The following is a 16,287-nucleotide window of genomic DNA, read 5'->3' as shown; positions in this document are numbered from 1 at the left end:
AGTGAACATAGTGAAATAGAGGGGTTGGAGATTGTTCTTAAAATCTAGCCAATATTTATCACTACAACTTGGAAGTTCTTTGTACTGGAGTAACAGTTTGTCCATTTTAAATTCCAGTAATCTCCAGGTATTGGTCATACTTTGTAGCAACAGTACTTCAAATATATCCTTGAAAACACCTCTCATTTAGTTACACAAAGAATAAAGGGCATCTGTAAATTTATAGTTCATCTTTTCCATGCTAAAGGTAATTTTAGAAGCATTAAATTCTGTGGGCAATAGCAGCCTATGTCTGTGCTTATTGTAATCTTACCTTTTTAGATGAGAAAAATGATGTGAGAATAATTTCAGTGACTCTTATTACGCTTAGAGCTTGGATGCTCCTGAGTTTGGAGGTACATGAGATAAACCAGAGGTTTCTCAGATTCCTCTGGATTAAGAAAGGGCACCCTTAATTTTGTCATTTTATGTATATTAACATTTCAAATATAACACTTCTATATATTTTTCTCAAATAATTACTTACTGTGTTGTATCCTTATTCTTTCCCTGGAAGAATGTGTGTAGACTGACTTGCTTGGTGACTCAGATATTTGCTGCTTCTGGAACGCTTTCCTAAAAATCTGTATTTTATTTACTTCTAAAAATCCATGTAATCTTTCATCAAACTAAGGATCTTGCAGGAAGGAATTCCACACTTCCACACTGTATAAGAACTGCCTTTTTCTGTGTGTTCTGAATGTGCCTCCTGCTTTCACGTGATAACCCACAGTTCTTTTGGAAGAGACTGAACAATTATTCCCTATCCATCTTGATGTCAGTGGAAATTTGATCAACGTTTCTCACAAGTCCCCACAGACTGATATCAACAAGTGGCTAAGAGTTTCCACATCTTTTGTAAATGCACTTTCTATGGCTTTTCCAGTTTTATTCTATCTGTATTAGATGGAAGAATCCCAATATCTTGTGTCTGACGTAGGTGGCTTGCGAAACTGATTGTTTTGTTTTCTTCCCTATTGCTTTCCTAATAAATTTTAATAGTCTTTGATTCCCTCATTGCAACTCAGCAACTGAGCTGACACACTCCTACAGGGACAAAACCCTAAGATCTCATTCCTGAGCAGTTATAATCAGCTCAGTCATCACTGTATCTGTGAAGCTGGACCTGTTTTTTTCCAGAGTGCCTCTTTTAATTAACACCATGTCACCTGCCATTTTTATCATCCAGTCGCTCAATACCCTAAGATCATTCTGCAGTTCTTCAGTTGACCCTTGTTTTTAAGAATTCCAAGTAATTTTTTACTCCCACTTTCTCTAAAAATAAAATAACTTTTTTTACTGTTATTTTGCCAGGCGATAGAAAGCACTGTGTTTCTCCAGCTAAAATAAAGACTAAGCAAAAAACATTTTCAGGTACTAATCAAGGCTCCCAGTCACAATTAGCATCAAGATAGTGATTCAAATGCACTTTTAGTGAAAACTGCTCTGAGGCAGAACTTCACTGCATTCAATTCCAGAGGTGAATTCACCCTCAACTCTGAACCACAGAGTCTTCTGCAGTGTTTTTAATAAGATACAAACATCTTGACAGGTCGTGTTTGCTAATGTGCTACAGAGCACCTTCTAGCACAGGTTTATCTTTTTAAAGTATAAAACTTATAATGCCTACCATCTAGGAAGTATATTAATGATGTATGCAGTGTGAATTTGTTTAATTGAGGGAGGAAGAAAGGTCATTTAAATTAAGGATATACAATCAGGGCCATGTAAACATGACAGCTGTTTTATAGCACTCACTTCTGACCTAGAACTTTGTATGCTATATTCTGAGCCAGACAGGATTTTTATAGATTCATTTATAAAGGGCTTTATATATATACAATATCTATCATGTGTGTAATCATGGCAAAGGAGCATATGTTCCCACAGTCTTGGGAGGATTACTGTCTTTAAAAAAGTGCTTATTTTAAGGTTGGTTAAAACACAAAGCAAACATTAAAAAGAATCAGTTTCCTTAACTTCACCAAAATAATAGAAACCTGAAACTGAATTAGGCTTTCTGCATCCTGAACTGGAAGATAATTCGTGAAACTGATTTTAAAAGCAATACGGTACGTAGATATCTTTCCATGTTTCAGCAGCTCTCCCACTTCATGTTCATCTGGCCTCTTGTGAACTGTTACATCATCCTCCTTGCAATGCAGAACTTTGGTGAAGTCAGCCATGTTTTGTTATTGAAGTTTTATTTTGAGCCAGCGCTCCGGCCATTTCTGAGATCAATCTCATCTTTGTTACTTTGTTCTTCCCACTAATCCTGTTCCCTCTGACCACAAAATAGGTATCTAAGCCTTGCAGTGTATTTTATGCATGCAGGAGCCATACACACTGTGCTTACAGTCAGAAAATGAAGGGGGGTTCATCTTCCCACCAGGGCTGTTCAAACACCGGCCTCTGTCATAATGAAATTGAGGAAACAAACAGCTGAGTGTTGTCTATCTGCTTTGGATGGGCCCCCTTTTTTACCACCCTCCACAGCCTCCTTTTTTGTTTAGTACAAACCATGCACTTTCATCATTCATTCTGACTGTTTGATTTAAGCTTCCATCCCTTGGGTCAAGAAAAGGCTGGCAAAGAAGGAAGGATGAAAGAAGGTGACATTTTGACAGCTCCTTTTTCACGATAATGAGCAAAAGTGCTTTTTCTTCCCCTGCTCCTGCTCTTCATGGCCTTTTCTTTATAGAGCCACACGAAGGGAGAAATTGCCAGTTGAGATCTGCCTTCCATGGACTGACTAGATAAACTGGAGGGATCCATGTGGCTTTTGTGAGCTCTGTCTACACAGTCACTGCTTTGTTCAGGGGCTATTTTCTGTGTTTCCTGTATGTAATCACAGGTAAATGCAGATTAATAGAATTAGACTTGAGTAGGTGGAGCACCAAGGCCCATGGCTCCTTGTATCTTCTCATAATTTGGTTCTAACCAGGCAGAACACTTTGTTGAGTGTTATATGACTGACCAAAGAAAGTGCTTGACAGGTTCCATAATTGATAGCTAACAAACATGATTTCTGTTGCAGAACATCAAACTTAAAATGACTTTTCTAATCAAAGCATCATGTAGTTGCCCATTGAATAATTCATATACTGTCTAAGATTTATCTAAACAGCTTTAAGTTTATGTACTTTATTTAAAATGCATTTGTAACCACTTGGAAACTCAAAATGATAATGAGCAAAAAATAAAAAATCAGACTGTAGCTGAGATGTAATAAAAGGGAGACAGGAGAACACAGCACACAAATTATAGGAAGGACACTACTATAGAGCTTGTTTTTTTGACAAGGGACAAAGTGGCAAGTGCAAGACTTGCAGCCCCAGAATAGAGCAAGTATACAATTCTGCTGTACGGAGATTAATCATAACCGTTCTGACAGGTATCAGCCCTCTGGCTACACTGAAAGGTCTTTGGTTCAAAGGTGGTGCATTCATCCAGGAATATTACCTCAGTGGTGGTAATATTTCACAGCCAGAGGACTTTCCCTATTGCAAAGCCAGGCTGATCACAACCAAGACTCTGGCAGTACTGGCTCTGAGCTCAATGGGCACAGTCACTGTCAGAGAGGTCCAGTTATTACCTTGTGCCAGATCTGTCACCAAGTCAAACCACTACAAACAAACACCTCCCTTGTTTTCGCTTTGCTCTGCAGTACAGAGTACCCACTGGAATTGGGCTTTTAGGGGAGAGACTATGTTGTATGGTATCAAAATCACATGAACTAATTGCAGAGAGCTGGTGTTTGAGTGTTTATGCCATGCAGCTTTGAGGTGCTGAGAACATTGTGCTGATGCTGCTTTGGTGCACTCAGCTCTGGAGGAGATGTAGTGGGTGTCAACACCTTGATACATCACAAAATATAGGTGTAACTCCAGTTGCACGTGTACTGCTGGACATTCCACCTTTGGATATTTGCTGACACAAATAACCTGCTGCTCTGCAGTTTTCACGAGCACTAGCTTTGATTGCTCATTTTTCAGCCTTGTGTAATTTTCTGCTAATCAGAGTTCTGATTAGGCACAGTAGCTCCAGCAGTGTGAACGTTCCACGTTCAGAGCTCCGCTTAAACCTGACCAAGTTGTGCTTTCAACTTGGCTGACCTCACCATATGCAGTACCAGATACTTTTACATTACATGAACTAATGCCAAGGACATGAGATGGGGTCAAGTACAGAGAATAGAAGCAGAGCAGATGTGCTCTGTGTACCAGATTTTTCAGTGTTATGAGTAATGTGACATCATGAACCTATACTGAAGCACTATGCTATGAAAAGAAACAAAACACAGGGCCTGACTTTATTCTATGCATCTATTGAAAGGTTTGAGAGCTTTCCAGCATAATCCATTTCCTAATACTTGGCACCTCCTTTCTTGAAATGGATGATGTGTAATGTGATGCAATTAGCAACTTGAAACTCAGGCGCCCACTCTTGAGAGAACTTTTTTCCACAAAGGTGGAGGTCTGCAACACACAGTCAATCAGAGCCTCTGTGCTGTATTTTTTGAGGAGTTTTATGCTATGAAGGCTGTAGTTATTTGTTCTACAGAGGAACAAATCCACATTTTAAAGATGTGCCATGCTCAAGGTTTATATTTGACATTTATTATCCAATCTGTTATTTCATAAAGTATGTTCCCATGTACTGACTGAAATGACATTTGTGAACAGAATTCAGTCATTATCCTGTGATAAAAGGGATCTGCAATAATGAACAAGCTTCATTTCATGCTTTCAGTTTACATGTCTTTGAAGTTGACCCAAAACTTTGTGATCCTCTAAGGACACACATGCATATTTATCAAATTTAGTCAGATTTTCAGGTGGGCATTACTAGAAACTACAAAAACACATTAAAATGTCTTATAAATAAGATCTAATGCTCGGTTCTTAATATTTCTCACAACTTCCATGTTGCTGGAGTTGAGCATATAGATAATTAGATATCTGGAATTGTGGAAATATCTCCTCTTTAGAACAGACTGAATCAATACTTCAAACAGCTGATCACCCATCTCTATTTCTTTCCTTCCTCCCCTTGAAAATGCAAGATAGAAATTCTAGTTTGTGTCCTGCTTTTACAGTTTGGGAATGTGAAGCTTTAAAATCAGATGTGGAGACTGCTCAATCCAAGTTTTCATGACTGTGCAGGACATTCTTCCCTAGCTCTTTTCTAGTTTAAGGGCAGCAGTTTTGTTTAGGTTGCATCAGTGGTTACAGTTCTGAATAGCTGAGATACAGACTGCCTGGCAAATCTGGCAAGTATGCTGAGTAGATTTCACAAAGAAAAGACCTTCAGTCAAGCACTAGAAAGGCAATACTAGTCTAGATTTTAATCACCTGCATGGCATGCAGACAAGATGATGATAAAGCTGAAAAAAAATGTGCATGAAAACGTAGGGAAGAGAGTAGCAGAGTAAACATAGCCAATGGTCCAACAGAAATTATGGCTACAGTGAGAAGATGGACAAACAGAACATGGCACGCCAGCAAATATTTGCAGTACTGCTAAATAACTGTCTTGTGTCATTGCAAGCTGCTTCTTACAAGTCAGAGGAGTTTGAGTTGTTTTTTCCTCTAGCATTTCCAATTTTCAGGATTCTGTGCTTTTTCCTGGCACATAAATGAAAAAAAAAATTTCGTTTTTGACTTTTATGTGCAAATCTTCCTTGAACTATTCCATGTGACTTCGTATCTCATCAGATCATTGTCATTTTTGGGATGTATTCAAGATGATGCCTCCTCCCCTGCAGGCTATTAACCTTCCATATTCTGAGAATATTTTGGCAGAATGAATCAGTTTGATTTGTTTGAAAACTTAGGTGATCAGTATCTGTTTACAAATTATCTTATATATCCTGAAAGAGAGATGAGGAGCAAAGAATAAATAATTGCTCCTAATTAATGAAGTAATTTTCAGGTTTTATGTAGAAAAAAAAATTACAATTTTCTTCCCTTTTGTACCTTCAGTGGAGTACAAGGCTTAAAGAAATGCAGAGTTCTTGGGTTGTTCCTGAGATAGATTATCAGCACTGTTTGATTTTCAAAGTAATTTATGTGAATTAACAGCAGAACTGACATGCACTAAAACCACTTGAAACAGGGCTGGCATGTTTGCTTTAGTCCAGCCTCTGGAGAGGCTATGTGGAGTCACTAAGCACTTGATGCTACACGTATGTTTGAGTGCCTGACTACAGTACTGTCAGCAGCCTGGTCCTCTCAGCATCTAGACTCTGGTATTTTCACTTCAGATTTTTGTCAGTCTTTGGTGTCTAGGGAGACAGACTTAAAAGACTCAAGTTGAACGTGAACAACTACTTTAAGATATAGTATTACTTTGTCTTACTAAACTGAAGAAATGGAACCTGAAGAAAAAGTAAGGATTTAAACTATGGCTGGCTCCTTAATAAAGCATCTTTCAGGAAGATTTGGAAGACTTTCAATCTGTAACTGATTTATCTCTTGGTTATGGTCTTGTTAGTCCTACAAGCAGAGGAATGCCCCCAGTGAATCCAACAGGTCTGACCATATGAGCCACAAGAAACACAGTGTGGCCCAGTCAGGCAGAGCTGTGTTAGTGAGACAGGGAAAACTGAAATGCTTAGGCAAACTTCCCTATCTGCAGATGCTCTTTTGCATAAAAGTGGTTAGAACATGGCAGGTTTGTGTAAGAAGCAAGATAGAGGCAAACAGGCGACTGCAGGCACCACTAGCAGTCCTTGTAGCTGGATCATGAGGCTCCTAATGAGCTACGACACTCTGTGACAGGAGGCTTCATGCTCCTGGCTCACTAATGCATTCTGCTTGGTAACATACAATTGTTCTTTTTGCACAGCTCTCATACACTGATGTCAGTTGGTTTACAGGCCAAGAAGGATGCATAAATCCCAGTCTTGTCAAACTGACAACTCCATTCCCAGAATAACCATGATGCAAGCTTTAGTTTTCTTTGCCTGTATCTGTATGCAGAGGGATCTGATGCATCAGTACTGCAAGCCCAATCATATCAAGCTTAGTGCAGTTCTGAGGTCTGTAAGTTGAGCACACCAGCAGTGCACTTGGTGACGTCCTGTCACTGCCCAGCTGGGCCCTCAGACAGAATGCACCCAGGAAGCCCTGTGACACTCAGTGGCACACCACCCATGTTTGGTAGAGGAGGGGTCAGGCAGCAGTTCATTTAACTGCAGTGCAGTTGAGAACTATTTATGATGTGTGCCTTTCATTTGAATTTTTGTTCTGGCAGTAACTGTGGAGGTGACTGTTCCAAGCGATGAGCACAGCCTCCAGCAGGGATTGCATTTTTACAAAATCATGTGAAAGGTGTACATCAGAGAGCAGTTTTAGTTAAGGAGTTACCTTAGTGTGTGAAATTGATCTCTGCATTTTGCTGCCATAATCCCCGTCGGATAACACATAGCAGCACCTGGAAACTTTTGGCAGTAGAAGGCATCTTTTTTCTGGGTGAAGGACTATAAAAGCCCAGGGTGCATGTCTGGGCAGCCAGCAGAGGGGGAGCAGTGCAGGGCTGTCCCAGAGTTGGTCGGGAGCTGCAGTAATGCCACCTGCACACTCCTTGGCAACAAGTGGGGCAGGAGGGGTTAGAATGATTCACACGATGCACAGAAGTGCAGAGAATGGCTTTAAAAGGCAGCTGTGTGATACTGCAGGTGACAAAGCGACAAAGTTAATTCCTTTGGCTCAGTCTGCCTTTTTGTTGCTGTTGACTCCAGCAAGGCTGCACACTTTGACATCCCAATTGCTAGGAAGGGCTGTACAATGAGGGCTGCTGGGTGACGGCTTCAGCCCATTCCACAAACGGCTCCTCCTCACAGCTGCAGAGAAGCCTTGGATCCGGTGAAAGCATGTCCAGCCCAGTGAGCGGTCGGTGTCATAGATGTGCGTCTGCTATTGTGCTCACAGTGAATGACTCCAAACACAGCAAACAAGGGCAGCCAGATAAGAAGGTGGGTTTAGTGAGGAACCAGGGAAAGCTTTCCCCATGTAATCATCATTGCAGCGCTGAAGAAGGCAGAAAACTGACTACATGTCATATGTCAGAATTAACATGCAAGCTTCCTTATGGATAAACGGACTTGCGTAAGTTTTAATGTTTTAAAGTAAAGGTTTTGTTATTATTATGGGAAGTAAATATAATTTAAATATATTTAAAAAACAGTTCTTGCATTTAAAATAAAACTAATCCTTCCATACAAAGATGCTATACATTTTCTTCTCTGTACAATTATTTCTCCTATATATAAAAATACATTCCAGCATCCCGTTTTATAAAATCACACATTTTCTTTAAGTTGTTCCTAATGAGAGTAGTGATCTGATTTGATTGTTTAGCTTATGATTCCCCTGTTGCTAGAGACATGCAAATAGCCTAAGGCTCATATGATGGGAACGTCTTAAACTGCTACTGTTAACTTCTTGAAAAACGTTGGAAATTCTGACATTTTTGGCAGACTTCTATTTAATATATAACTTCTCACAGTCTTAGGTAGAAGAAAATATTAGATATAAGCAAAATTAGAAAGTAAAATATCATGAGTTCATATGAAGTCTGAATGTTCTTAGAGATGAGGACTCTATAAAGAAAGCTTGTTTAATGTCTCTGATCTTCATGAGTTCAGCTTCCTGTCATTGTTCTTACTGACTGTCACCATTGTTCCCTGACTGTCACCGCTCTAGTCCAAGGATGTACTTATCAGTTGTGGTTCTATGCAGTCTTTTGTGTAGTCCAGCAAGTATACACTCACAGGCTCCATTTAAATTGAGCCATCTGATAAACTCCCAAAATGCACATCAGCTTACAATCAGCAAGTAGCTGATATTGATGACACTACTCAAGTAGAAAGTTGTCCAGATTCTTTTTATTCAAGGTCTAATTTTCTAAATAAAAGAACAGAATGGCTAACTGTAAAATGTACATTATCATTCAGACTGGACATAACCTACTATTTACACCTTATTTTATGGATAGGGTTTCCTTCCTAGATCTTTTCTTTGTTCAATTAAGAGAACTGATTCTGTACTGGTTAGGAATATTTCCATATTCCTTTCTTTTTCTTGGATTATTGATTTGGGTCTGTTTGGTCCATCTTGCTATGTTTAGAGATAAGGATAATCAGGGAACTTAGAGAAAATATCAGGACACTGTCTGCTAAAAGACAAGAAAAAATTGAACGACTTCTGTTATAGGGATAATATAAAGTGTAACTATTTAGAAAGATTAACACTGACAACTTCGTTAGAGAGGAAGATGAGGGAGATGATGCTATAGAGGCCTCCATCTTCACGTTTATAAGAGACAGGGAGGAAAAGAAACAAGCCACACTGCATTCCAAGTAAAAAATATTCCTACTCATTAACACATAGAAATGCTGATGGATAATTAAGTAATTTGGGAGACAGACCATGCATATGGGAAGCATTTTTGGTATTTTATGGCCCCTTTCACTGACCTATGTAATTACTGTCCTGCTGGCTAGCACAGCAACATAAAACTTCTGTGAACATCTCCATTATGAAGTCTGTGTAAATCCAAAATGACCCTTCCTTTTACTTCTTACACTAGGATGAAAAAAAAAAAAAAAAAGAAGGCTGTTAAATCCTATTATTCCCTCCAATGCTATTAAGGAGAAAAAAATGGTAAATTTTATTAAGTGATCAATTTTTCAGCCACCTACAATGTCGTATAGAAAACAGAGCCAATTTGTATCTGGCAAGAACAATTCATGTCATACCAATCTTATTTCCTTCTCTGACAGGGGAAATGGCTGAATGGAAAACTAGGAGTAGTAGCTAGCATTTTTGTGTGACATTCCTATGGTATGCACCATAGGACTATCAGAATATATGGGTGGTGTCACCTTGAGCTGGAATAAAATTTACTGTGGGGAAAAAAAAAGATTTCAAGGAATAGCTGTTGGTGATTTGCACTCAGATTAAGAGAATCAATCAAGCAGAGGTAGCCAGAGCCTGTCCTGGCACCACATTCAGTATGTTCTTTCATCCTTCCAACTTGCAAATATACAACTGACACCAAACTGGGAGGGAATGGCAGCATTCTGGAAGCTGAGTTTCAGTAATAACAAATGACAAGCCTTATACCTAGGAAAATGGAATCAAGTGTACCAGTTCAAAATAGGATTCTGTGAAGACCAGCATAAATATGTAGCCTGCATAATCTCTTAAACTTTCCTGTATACTGATGTAATAAATTACATATTTTTATTACAGTACCACATGATAAGACATACAATTTCTTGTGACATGTCTTTGTGCTCTAAAATGAATTTAACTCATGCTTTTCAGCAAGGAATTTTCTCAAAATTTACCTTTGAATTGTCTCAGCTGACTCATTAAATTGGTAGGGATTAAACAATAATTAAAGATTAATAGAAATTTCTAACAGTGGAGAAAACAGGGGACTAAAACCTGACACATGCATGGAAGAATACAGTGTGCATCTTAGGGTAAGGAAAGTCTTTGGTCTACGTTGGTTCAGGAATCTAGCAACGTGACTGGGAAATTTCAAACCCTGATGCAGCAAACTGTAAAATGACCAACTTGTTTTTAATTCATACAGCCATCAGTTAGCAAATATTTAACAGACCTTGATAGAAACTTTTGTCATGCGATCTACAGACACGTGAATCTCTGGGCAGAAAAGGTGATTGTTTGTAGGTACTCCAAGTCAGAAAAATATTTAATCACTTGCAGGTACTTAAATGCTTTTAGGGTTTATAATTTCAGGTCATTGTGATTCCAGGACTAACTGATGGCCAGATAATCTAAAGTGAAGCTATAGATGCAGGATCTAGGCACTTACAGAGCTTTGAAAACTGGAACCTAAAGAAGAAATCATTTTCTTCTTTACCTTGGAAATATTAAAGTATAAAGAGGAGAGCAGAAGAAACTCAAAGACTAGTCTCATTATTGAATATGGTCCTCTCTGAAGGAAATTGGACTTTTCCTGAGCTAAAATAGTGGTCATACGAAGCCAGTTGAGGTAAATTCTCAGGAGACAAATCTGCAGCCTTAATGCTTTCTGTAGTATACTAAATCCCCACTCACTTCTCTCTGCTACTACCCTGCAGCATTAGCTCTTGCCAAACCTAGATCCTGCTCATATGCTTACAAACTTTGTGGCACGTGGACACAGAGAACTGCCCACTGGAGTAGTAACACACTTAAATACCTACCAATTTCAATGAAATTACAATCAACTGTATGGTCTGAGAAACCTGTAGGATATAGCAGCTGTTTCTCCATCTCCACGCTTTGGCCAACTTATTGTCTTTCCCTCAGCATAAGCTTCCTTGCATCTCTACTAAGCTATGCCCAAGGGTTTTGGGTTTCTGCACAACAGAATATTGGTTTCTGTGAGCAAAATTAGTTTCTGACATCTGCACCACACCTGCAAGCAAGTAAATTGAGTGGGAAAAGCTATGATGTCAATGACTGCATAGGGTAGACAACACGCTGGTGTTAAGCTCTATCATCACAGTAAGACAGAGCTCTGCATTGCTTTATTTACTGTTTTTCTAGTTCTTTGGGCATCTCTATACCACTGTATGGAATATGTGGATCTGCAGCATTCCACATATTGTAGACTGTGACCACAGGCATGGAAGTCATAACCATCATTAAGTGTTAGGCTGTTTATGCCAAGAGCTATATTACATAGAGATGAAAATGCTTGATGGCTAACATGGAATCAAGACCCACTAAAAGGTCTTGCATGTGGATGCTGCCCTGGTCCTAGGGTCAATAAGCTGCATGGTCAGTCCAGCATCTTTCCTGAACCTTATATTCACCTTAAATTAGCATGCAATTTTAAAATAAATTACTAGAGATGAAAATATCTTACAAAGAAGATATAATTTGGATTTTGTAACTCCCACTATTTGTTTTGATGTAACCCATAGAAGTTCCAGCTCTGCAAGTCCCAGTTAGAGTTTCTTACTTTCCTTAAGTAGTTCATCTCCATCTATTTGATGGTGATTTTTAATGATTCATCGTACTTTGGAGAATTAATTCTGCAGCACAAGAACTCATCTTAAGTCTGTTCTGCTCATGCCAGGGAGAACTTGATAGATTAGAAAGTAGTGTCATCTACTTCAGAAGCAAGGGTTCATTCATCCAAACATTCCTGTAAATGACAGTCATCTGGACATTACGTGACCCAGTGGTGTTTTTAAAATCCTATAGACTTTAAAATAAATGTTTTTATCTTCCGCAAACACAGAGATATTAATGTACACAATGCTTATAGACACCGGATAAAATCATTATTTTTAGAATTTCCTTACTTCATAAGGCAGCACAATAGCTATGATGCTACAAATAACTCACTATGAACTCTTCTCACAAGCAAACAGAGGAAGTATCAGTTTAGGAAGAGACAAGGAGTTCAGAATAGATAACATATGATAATGCTAGTTTTAGTACTCTTAGTACTAGCATTAGCTTTACTTCAGATCAATAAAAATATAAACATTTCATTCAACAGGTCATTTGAAGCTCAGGCTGAATTACCTGGCTAGCAACAAAAAACCATCCAAGTTTTAACTAACCAGGTTTTATCTGAGATAAGAAGCAACAAAACCAGTGTACCATTAAGTTTATGACCAACTTTCTTAGTTTTGGAAACATTTATTTATGCTATCAAAAACTGGTTTCTAGTTAGATGATGTATTTTTTGTTTGAGATTCTCACTGTTTTATAATGTGGTTTTAATGGAAGTGTTTTAACTTCTTCCTTCTTGAGTATTCCAGATTCTGCTGTAACTTCATCACCTTTTCACTGACAGAATTTAATGGCCAGAGGTTGGCCTTGTGTATTTTTCTCCAATTCGTGTGACAAGCTGAAAAGCTTTAGTAGTAAGCGGAGCATCAGCAAGCTGATTACAGCTGGATTTGTATGTGTAACAGCCAGCAGGAAATTACTGAATTTATTCTAGTTAGTGAAGGTGAAAAATCAAGTGTTTTAGAAACAGACTGAAAGACTGTTAAGAATTGCTTTTGATGTTTTCTTGAGTATGACCATTGAGAGCTAGAGCCCTGTGTGTGAGGAGTAACTTCAGCTCTCCATAGATCAGCAGACATATTTTGGCTTTCTAATGATGTTCTGGGTTCACTTTCAGATTCCTACCTTGCTAAGTAGCTCCTAATTTCCCTCTGCCTGTATTTTAGAAGATGTATTTGAGGATTCATTAAGTTAGAAGCAGTGATTTTCAAGTTAAATTGTGTTTACATACTGTGAATATATAGCCACTTTTTTGATAGACTCAAACTTACCTATAGTGCTGCAGTTCAGATTCTAGCTGCTGAATGTAAACTTGCAAACGTGGCACTTCGTTAGCTTTCACTTCTAGCTCCTTCACTTTGCCAAGACTGTTACGGACTGCCTGTCTCGCCTCTTCCACCTTTTTCCTCATTTCTGCTTGTTCCCTCTTCAGGTTACGGTTGCAGTCTTCCAGACTGACCAGTGCTTCCTGAGAGCTCTTCAGCTCTCGTTCTAGTTCTTGATTGAATCTAATTGCTTCTTCGATTTGCCCATCCCTGGAGCTCCGGATGAGTTCTACTTCTTTCAGGACACTCTGAAGGCACTTGGTCTGGGAGTGGTTCTGTGTTAACAGTTTCTTACTCCCTATAAAACAGGTTCCCTCTTCCTTATGGTTAGCGTGGCTTTTCCGCAGTCCTACCTATGTTGAACAGAAGCATAAAACAGGGACAAATTTATGTATTTTAAAACAACTGCCATTTTAATCAAGACTGAAAATGGCTTGATTGGTTTTTGTTTGTTTTCTTCAATAACATATAGGTGATCAGTGAGTAACAAACTGCCTATCTTTGCACAATGCAGAGACAAGGAAACAATCTCTGGAAGAAAGATTTAAAATATGTATCTACAAATTTAATTTTTGAATGATGCAAGAGGAAAATTATTTTTTGCAGCAGTTTCTATGTAGCTTTAATGTCACCATGTTGGTGTGTGCTCAAAAGGCAAGTATTCTGGAAAAAAGTTTCTGATTTTTTTTTTATTTTTTTTTAAAGCTGTGCTCAGCAGAAGCAGACCAAGAGCAGCTAGTGGTTCTGGAGCTCTCTCTCACCTTTGTGCTCCTGATTCCTCCTGGGACCTCTGACTAGTGACTTCATTTGTGTCCCTGTGCATTGCAGGGCAGTTGAACTACATGACCTTTAAAGAAGGTCCCTTCCAGCTCAAATTATTCCACGATTCTATGATTCATGTCTGCCTCTGACTTCCCATTTGAAAACAGTAAAACTATCCTTTGCCTCTGTACTGGACGCTATGAAGGTGGCCAGCCAGCTAATGCCAAGTGGCAGATATGAGCAGCATTCCATGGCTGCTGTGATAGTATTAAATCCATCCTGATTTGAGTCACCAGGAATGGGAAACAGCCCTTGAGTGCTCTGTCTATTCTGTGCTATTTCACGCCAGAGTAATTTAACTGCTGTTAAGTATTTGCTCGTTTCACTCAAGCCAGTACAGCAGGAACAGGCCACAACTTCTGGGGCACTGCACAGGAGCCAGGGGCTGTTCATCAGTCCCCAGCAGAACTGGTTCCAGCCCTGGGCTCTGATGTCCATGCTCTGAAGAAAATACACTTCTAATGTTTCCGAGTTCAAGCATTTATGAACAAGTAACTGCTTATGCAGGTATAAAGCTCCCAAAGCTGCTTCTATGAGTTATAAAACAGCGATGTGTAAATGTTATTGAGCTGGCTGGCTGCTGCGCGACTGGAAAAAGCAGCATTATGCATACAGCTTCGTTAAACCCGTCTGCAATTTTAGCACGACGGTTTGCAGAGCGTCGCCTATGTGTAACGCTGCCACAGCTTGTGAGCCTACAGCATTTCTGCCCGAAAAGCCAAGGGGGAGCGCAAACGAAGCTTCGCTCCGAGTCGCCGGGGCGGCAGCAGCCCGGGGCCGCCGCAGGGCTTCGCACCCTCACCTGCAGCGCCAGGCAGCGCGCGTCGCTGCTCTGCAGGGCGGCCCGCATGTCCTCCACCAGCTCCCGCAGGCTGCCGTTCTCCTCCTCCAGTTTGGCGATGCGGTCCTCGGCCCGCTCCAGAGCCACGATCTCCTCGTAGCACTCCGGCGAGCACGGCCCGGCCGCCCGCCGCTCCGCCGCCTCCCCGCCGCGCCGCCCCGAGCCCGGCCCGGCCGCGTCCCGCCGGCGGCGGCGGCGGGGGCTGCGCAGGCGGATCTGCGTCTCGATGTGCTCGCTCTCGCGGCCCAGCGGCAGGCGCGGCACGGCGCTGCCCGCCTTGGTGCTGAAGTAGCCGCACAGCCGCGCGTGGAACTGGCGGAAGGTGAGCTCGGCCGACAGGCCGTCCCACAGCGCCGCGCACTCCTCGGGGTCGGCCGCCGCCTCCGCCGCCTCCTCCAGCCCCAGCACCTGGCACAGCGTGCGGAAGTCCTCGCCGGGGATCCTGCCCTCCCCGGCGCAGTCCAGGTGGTGGAAGATCTCCTGCAGGTACTGGTCCAGCCCGGTGGCCAGCACGACGATCTCGTTCTCCACGCCGCGGTCCAGCCCGTAGTGGTAAGCCAGGGCGCTGACCAGCCACTGCGTGCGCCGGGCCGGCCGCCCGTACGGGTCCCAGCCCTCAGGCGGCTCCATCGCGCCCGCCGACCATCCTGCCCGGCCGCGGCCCCGCCGGCAGCTGCGGCGGCTGCGCCCCGCCCCGCCCCGCCCCGCCCGTGCCCTGGGAGCTCTGAAACTGCTTGCACGTCCCGCCGTTGGATGAGAACAGTGATCCACTTCCACGGACTGAACAATCGAGAAAAAGCATCTTTTACAAGAAAGTCTGTTAACTGTCCTCTACAAAAGATCCTATTTTTCATCATTTAACTTGGTAGACTGGCAGCATACAAAGCTGTTTCTATGAAGATCTCCTCCTGGTTTTTATGTTGCAAGACCCAGAGTTCCTCCCAGGGAAGTCAGTGTTCCACAGAATCAGGCTTCCTGTGTCCAAGGGCTGAGTTCTATCCACCAATGATCTTCTGTGTGTTTATGATTCAAAACAGTAGTGTGGCCTTTGATTTTACAGTAATTAGGAATCTAATGTTCAGTTTATGGATTTACTTCTGGTCTTGTTTGTTTGTTTTTGTTCTGGGTATTCTTGTATCTTTAAAGATACAAAAATATTGTCCCCTTGTTGGAATTGATATATGATTAGTAACTTAGGTTTTTGATTGGC

The 16,287-nt window shown here is 41.1% G+C and overlaps 1 protein-coding gene across 1 annotated transcript in view; it reads right to left on the bottom strand.

Moving 5' to 3' along the window:
- EFCC1 (EF-hand and coiled-coil domain containing 1) overlaps positions 1-15,707 on the bottom strand; it is a 49,727-nt gene extending 34,020 nt beyond the window's left edge. The window contains exons 1-2 of the mRNA XM_042880369.1: positions 15,039-15,707; positions 13,361-13,767 (exon numbers count right to left, since the gene is read on the bottom strand). Coding sequence (XP_042736303.1) covers positions 13,361-13,767; positions 15,039-15,707 — 1,076 coding nt within the window. The remainder of the gene's footprint in view (positions 1-13,360; positions 13,768-15,038) is intronic.
- Between the last annotated feature and the right edge of the window lie 580 nt (positions 15,708-16,287).

This window comes from Lagopus leucura, unplaced genomic scaffold (assembly GCF_019238085.1).
Source record: "Lagopus leucura isolate 7727_CA_CO unplaced genomic scaffold, USGS_WTPT01 Super-Scaffold_100026, whole genome shotgun sequence".
Taxonomy (NCBI): domain Eukaryota; kingdom Metazoa; phylum Chordata; class Aves; order Galliformes; family Phasianidae; genus Lagopus; species Lagopus leucura.
The sequence above is the reverse complement of the archived record's forward strand: the minus strand, read 5'-3'. Positions and strand labels throughout refer to the sequence as shown.